General features: G+C 49.2%; 1 protein-coding gene across 1 annotated transcript in view; it reads left to right on the plus strand.

Annotated features, from left to right (window-relative positions):
• NUP85 (nucleoporin 85kDa) overlaps positions 1–7,047 on the plus strand; it is a 36,843-nt gene that overhangs the window by 24,027 nt on the left and 5,769 nt on the right. Inside the window, exons 7-10 of the mRNA XM_011965084.1 lie at positions 1,793–1,971; positions 2,076–2,198; positions 2,432–2,563; positions 2,788–2,894. Coding sequence (XP_011820474.1) covers positions 1,793–1,971; positions 2,076–2,198; positions 2,432–2,563; positions 2,788–2,894 — 541 coding nt within the window. The remainder of the gene's footprint in view (positions 1–1,792; positions 1,972–2,075; positions 2,199–2,431; positions 2,564–2,787; positions 2,895–7,047) is intronic.

The following is a 7,047-nucleotide window of genomic DNA, read 5'->3' on the forward strand; positions in this document are numbered from 1 at the left end:
ATCACGCCCAGCTAATTTTTGTATTTTTAGTAGAGACAGGGTTTCACCATGTTGGCCAGGCTGGTCTCAAACTCCTGCTCTCAGGTGATCCACCCGTCTCGGCCTCCCAAAGTGCTGGGATTACAGATGTGAGCTACCGCTCCCGGCCTGAGTGTATTTATTTTACATATTTATATTTGAACTGAAACTTTTATGAACCATTTTATTTAATGCATTCTGACATTTTCTATTATTTCATTTTAATTTTTTTCCAAACAAAACTTCTCACATATTTATTATTGAACCAGCCTACCAGTGTAGAGCTTATAATCAGAGAAAAACCATTTTCTCAACAAAGTATGTCCACCTTTCCAGATAGTGGTGACAGTTTCAGCTTGTTGTGATAAGGTGTGCTGCATCTCATGTGTAATTCCTGGCAGACCTAGCTTGGTTCTTCTCCAGTCCCTCCTCTTGGGGTTGTAGCTAACTGTATTAGCAGTTTTTTGTTTTGTTTTGAGATGGAGTCTCACACTGTTGCCCAGGCTGGAGTGCAGTGGCGCAATCCCAGCTCCCTGCAACCTCCACCTCCCAGATTCAAGCGATTCTCCTGCCTCAGCCTCCTGAGTAGCTGGGACTACAGATGCGTACCACCACGCCTTGCTAATTTTTTTGTATTTTTAGTAGAGATGGGGTTTCACCATGTTAACCAGGATGGTCTCAATCTCCTGACCTTGTGATCTGCCTGCCTTGGCCTCCCAAAGTGCTGGGATTACAGGCATGAGCCACCACGCCTGGCCCTGTATTACCAGTTTTAATCTGAATCCACTGGGGAATGGGACGATTTTGCTTTTGTTTCTTGGCCAGGAATTGCATGATCCTGAACGTTTTGTGAGAAGACGGTGGGAGGAAGAATCAACAGCACACACCATGATGGTGGAGAAGGGGTGGGGGGAAGCGGGTAGAGGAACATGTTTCTCTGTTTCATTTATTTTTGAAAAGCTGGGTCTGGGCGTGGTGGCTCACACCTATAATCCCAACACTTTGGGAAGCCGAGGCGGGGAATCACTTGAGTTTAGGAGTTTGAGACCAGCCTGGCCAACATAGTAAAACCCTGTTTCTACTAAAAACACAAAAATTAGCTGAGCGTGGTGGCATGTACCTGTAATCCCAGCTACTTAGGAGGCTGAGACAGGAGAATCACTTGAACCCGGGAAGTGGAGGTTGTAGTGAGCCAAGATTGTGTCATTATACTCCAGCCTGGGCAGAAAGAGCGAAAATCTGAAAAAAAAAAAAAAAAAAAAGCTGGTCACAGACTATAATGGACTACAGCTGGCTGTTTGAAAAACATGGTGGAAGTGGCAAAGCCATGAGACTGGATGTGATAGATTACTTCTGGAGGGAAAGAGCCATCATTCTTCCCAGGGCCGACTCAGGGTCAGAAAGAAGCCTATGTGTGAGGAGTTAAAAAGCCAAAGTGTGGCTGGGCGCGGTGGCTCACGCCTGTAATCCCAGCACTTTGGGAGGCCAAGGCGGGCGGATCATGAAGTCAGGAGATCAAGACCATCCTGGCTAAGACGGTGAAACCCTGTCTCTACTAAAAATACAAAAAATTAGCCAGGCATGGTAGTGAGCGCCTGTAGTCCCAGCTACTTGGGAGGCTGAGGCAGGAGAATGGCATGAATCCGGGAGGCGGAGTTTGCAGTGAGCCGAGATCACGCCACTGCACTCCAGCCTGGGCGACAGAGCGAGACTCAGTCTCAAAAAAAAAGCCGAAGTGTGGGGTGAGGGGACTGGCCTCCTCACGCCTCGGCAGGGCCAGGCCTCCTGCTAGTGCTCATGGGCCCGATCTCCTCCCAGGTGACCATCTTGGTGCTGCAGGGCCGGCTGGATGAGGCCCGACAGATGCTCTCCAAGGAAGCCGACGCCAGCCCCGCCTCTGCAGGCATATGCCGAATCATGGGAGACCTGATGAGGACAATGCCCATTCTCAGTGTACGTGGGGGTAGCTTTGCTCTGCTGGGTCACAGGAGATGGGTGATTTACTAAATATAAAGAGTTTGGGTGGGATGATGTCTCATGGCTGGTCTCTCCCTTAGCCCGGGAACACCCAGACACTGACAGAGCTGGAGCTGAAGTGGCAGCACTGGCACGAGGAATGTGAGCGGTATCTCCAGGACAGCACATTCGCCACCAACCCTCACCTGGAGTCTCTCTTGAAGGTCTGGGAAGCAGTTCAGATTGCATCCATGTCGGCTTCCTGTGGGGGCTGTGGCATCCAGTGCAGCAGTGGCAGAAGCTTGGTCCTCTTTGGATAGGGCTGTCTGTTGCTCTGCCATGATGGTGAGAGCTTTCAGACTAGTTGAAATCCAGTGCTCTAGCTGAGAGCAGGAGCATTATGGAGAAGGTACCCCTGAAAGGAGGACAGAGTTCAGCACAAATGTCTCTTCCTCAGATTATGCTGGGAGACGAAGCCGCCTTGTTAGAGCAGAAGGAACTTCTGAGTAATTGGTATCATTTCCTAGTGACTCGGCTCTTGTACTCCAATCCCACAGTAAAACCCATTGATCTGCACTACTACGCCCAGGTGAGTGAGCTTGGGGTGGGCAAGGGTGGAGGTAGGAGTCCTGGTGGCGCCGTGATGGGTCATTCTCTTTGAATTTGTCCCCGAGGAACAGGAGGATCCTTTCCTTTGGTCCTTAGTGAAAGAACATGGCACCCTTCTCTGGGGTTCCTTATACAGCAGCCCTGCCTGTCCCCTGAGTCTCTGCTTCCATCCTCGGAATTGAGTGTCTCATCACCTTTCCACAGTCCAGCCTGGACCTGTTTCTGGGAGGTGAGAGCAGCCCAGAACCCCTGGACAACATCTTGTTGGCAGCCTTTGAGTTTGACATCCATCAAGTGATCAAAGAGTGCAGGTAGGATCTCTCCCACCCCCTACTGTAACCATTTTTAGGTGTGCAAATATCACCACCATCCGTTTCTAGAGTGGCCTGTTCTTCCTTACCCTTCTTTCCTCAGACCTGCTATCTTAGTCCATCTCTTGCTGCTATTGCAGAATACCTGAGACCAGGTAATTTATAAAGAAAAAGATTATTTTCTCACAGTTCTGGAGGCCAGGAAGTCCAGGATCAAGGTACTGGCAATGTTTCTGGTGAGGGCTGCTCTCTGCTTCCAAGATGGCACCTTGAACAACTGTGTTCTCAGGTGGTGGAAGGGCAAGAAGGACAAACTCCCTTTGTCAAGTCACTTTATAAGGGTACCCAATCACATTCATGAGTGAGGAGTCCTCCTGGCCTAATCACCTCTCAGAGGCCCTACCTCTTAATACTATCACATTGGCAAAACTGGGGTTTTAGAGGGGATCCCTTCAAACCATAGCACCAGCTCCCCTGCTTGGCCTGCTACAGGTAGATAATGGCTTCTCCCTGGGTGAGCTTGGGGACTTCCTGGAGGCTTGAGGGCTACCATATACATAACTGTTTCTATTTTAGGGATGTTTATTTAAAATAACATTGCAGGAAATTACTTTGACAATTTAAAATCTAGAAAAAGCCAGCAAGCCTGTTTCTTGGCACCTAATGGATATGTAGTCACCTTATGGGATGGCATGTTCCAACAGTCTCACTCCAGTGACGTGAGCTACCAAACCACCGGGCTTGAGGCTGGGTATTAGAATTTCCAGCCCTCTATCCAAAAGAAGGTGTTCTGTCATTGCACTGAATCTTTAGCAAGGCAGGAAAGGGAGTGCCAAACATAATGAATCAGAGATAAACCTTTCCAGAACTCTCCATATATGTTAAGTCAGAAAGAATGTCCCCTTCCTTCTTGTGCACCCTGGATGGTGGGCATTGCACTGAAGACCTGCTGGGAAGGGAGGAAGTGGGTAATAGCAGAAGATGGCCTTGATCAGGTGGCAGATTCACTGACCTCAACTGGCTCTTTGTAGATCTGGGCATGGGAAGAGTTTCCTTAGCCCTGCCGGCTCTTATTTTGGCCAAAAGAAAGCCAGGGCTTCAAGAAAATGATTCTAGATTTGGGGAATGAAAAAAGTTTTTTGTGTGTTTGTTTGTTTCTGGGGTTTTTTTTTTTTTTTTTGAGACAGAGTTTTGCTCGTTGCCCAGACTGGAGTGTGGTGGCGCGATCTTGGCTCACTGCAACCTCCACCTACTGGATTCCAGCGATTCTCCTGCCTCAGCCTCCCAAGTAGCTGGGATTACAGGTGTCTGTCACCACGCTGAGCAAATTTTTGTGTTTTTCAATAGAGACAGGGTTTCACCATGTTGCCCAGGCTGGTCTGGAACTCCTAACCTCAGGTGATCTGCCCACCTCAGCCTCCCAAAGTGCCGGGATTACAGGTGTGAGCCACTGCCCCCTGCCAAGGTTTTTTTTTTTTTTTTTTTTTGAGACAGGGTCTTACTTTATCACCCAGGCTGGAGTGCAGTGGAGTGATCTCAGCTCTCTACAACGTTGATGTCCTGGGTTCAAGTGATCCTCTTGCCTCAGCCTTCCAGGTAGCTGGGACTACAGGTGTGTGCCACCATGCCTGGCTAATTACTATTATTTTTTTTGTAGAGATGAGATTTCACTATGTTGCCCAAGCTGGTCTTGAACTCGTGAGCTCAAGTGGTCTGCCTGTCTCAGCCTCCCACAGTGCTAGGATTACAGGCGTGAGCTGCCATGCCCGGCCTGATAGTCAAGTTTTGTGTCAGTATTTTCACAGGCCTGTAAACATCGTGGGAAGTCCCTGCATGGAGGAATTAGAATAACTTAAAAACACGCAAACACACCATCATTTGGCTTTTTTGGTGTCTCTGCCCATAGTTGAGTATTCCTAAATTTCCTGTCCGTTATAATAGTGAATGCGTTTCACCAGGGCTTCCTTTATAAGCTGTATCTGAATTTTTAGGAATAAAACAGATTTGAGCAGAACAAGTCTCTTGGATGCAGGGAGTATAAAAGGGGAAAGCGTCCTGCTATTTCCAGTGGCAGAAGAAAAAGAGAAGTACCAATGAAGAGGGGTGAACAACAACACTCTCGTGCCGGACACAGACAAGGAAGGGTCAGGCTCACAGTCCCCCAGTCTCGGCCTCTCTCCATCCTCACAAGCAGGAAGGGATCTGAGCTCTGTTAGTGGGAAATCTTGGAGTTTGCATTTCTCTGATGGCGAGGCTACCTCCTATCCTGTTTTGAAAGAGGAACAGAAAAGCAGAGCTTGTCCCAGGAATTGTGAAATGGGCTGAAATGTCTTGAGAGACAGTAGCAGTTTTAAAAGTGTGCCCTCCTGGCTCTGGGGAAAGATTGAATTGGGGTCTTGTGGGCACATGTTTTCTCATGGGATGTATCAGTCAGATCCATGCACACTTCGGGGGGCAGGGAAGTGTCTCTTTCTGGACTTGAGCCAGTGGGCTGTTGGCATGACTTTTTAAAGGCATTGGAAAGAGGCTTCTTTCTCTTTTTCCTTTCCTGTTCACACCACCTTCATATGAACATGGAGAAGGGAGGTTTCTAAGTGGGCCCCTGATTTACTCCTATGTCAGTAGTCATGCCAGACCCTAAGGGGCAGAAAAGGCAGCCAGGGGATCCTGACTTAGAGGCTGTAGTTCCTCAGCCCTGCTAAAGGGCCAGGGGTTTGTCTGTCAGCGCCTGGCTGGGCATGCTTGACTGTTAACCCCTCAGCTGAAAAGATGGCAGGATTCCTCCATGGGGTCCTCCACAGGGTCCCTTCTTCCCTCCTGGCTTACAGCTTCCTCTGAAGACGGGCCAATTCCTTGCTCTCTGGCAAGAGGAAACAGAGCTGGGGTATACTTCACTGGGAATTGGGCAAGATGTCAGCAGTTTCCTGGTGCCCTTCAAGTCCTCCAAAAGTATCGAGCTAAAAGGTGACAAGTCTTCCTTCAGTAACCAAGAAGAGTTCCAGTTTAATGTCTGCTGAATCTGGAATCTTCTGACTTGTTTTTTGGCCCAGCACACAACCTTGGATGCAGGGTGCAGCAGTGTTTGCAAACCTCACACCCCATTTCCAGAATAGCAGGCAGAGGCTCTGGAGCTTTGATTACTCCAGGGCCCCCAACAAGCAAGATGGGGCCTGGGTAAGGAGTTGACAGTGACCTTAGTACAGGACAAACAGCTCATTTGGGGCTACAGTTGCCCAGGGGGGTCACCTTCATCGTAGCTGGTCTTCCCAACTCCACAGCGTTCTTTCGTTTTCAGCAGAGGGCTACTTCGGAGCTGATAATTAGGCCTTTCCTGCCTTGAATGTTGAGGTTGCCCGCCTGCTCTGCGTCTCAGCTGCTCACTCAGAATCCTTCAGAGTGAGAGAGTGTGAGAGTGTGTGTGTGTGTGTGTGTGTGTGTGAGATCTAAGACCTAACTGTATGGTTCAGGCCTGCTGGGCCCTGCGGGGAGACCGGGGTGTGTGTGTGTGTGTGTGTGTGTGTGTGTGTGAGATCTGAGACCTAACTGTATGGTTCAGGCCTGCTGGGCCCTGCGGGGAGACCGCGGTGGCCTTGTGCAGCACTAGGTCTGGTCTCCGTCACTTGAGTTGTATTGTGGGCAGAGGCCCTCAGTGCTTGCTGCCTTTCAGCCTGGGAGGCTGCTGGATCCTTTGGGAAGACACCGGGCACCGTCTCAGCCCTTCCTTCCACTGGCGGGTGACTTTCATGCAGGCTAAGGCTTTGGCTCCCTTAGCCTGGGTCCCCTATAGCCTTTTCACTGGCTTCTCTAATGGTTTTGACATAACCATCAGCTATAAATCTGGGTAGCAACAGCTGTTTTGGGAAGCTGAGGTGTCCTTTCCCCTGGGCCAGCCCACTCCCCATTTTTTTCCCCAGCTTTATTGAGGTGTGATTAACAAAGTAGTATGTATTTAAGGTATACAACCTTTTTTTTTTTTTTTTCTTTTTTTTTTAAGACAGTGTCTTGTCCTGTCGCTCAGGCTGGAGTGCAGAGGTGTAATCTTGGGTCAACGCAACCTCCGCCTCCTGCAGTCAAGCAATTCTCCTCCCTCAGCCTCCCCAGTAGCTGGGATTCCAGGCACCTGCCACCATGCCTGGCTAATTTTTATATATAT

The sequence above is a fragment of the Mandrillus leucophaeus genome, unplaced genomic scaffold (genome assembly GCF_000951045.1).
Source record: "Mandrillus leucophaeus isolate KB7577 unplaced genomic scaffold, Mleu.le_1.0 Scaffold1, whole genome shotgun sequence".
Taxonomy (NCBI): domain Eukaryota; kingdom Metazoa; phylum Chordata; class Mammalia; order Primates; family Cercopithecidae; genus Mandrillus; species Mandrillus leucophaeus.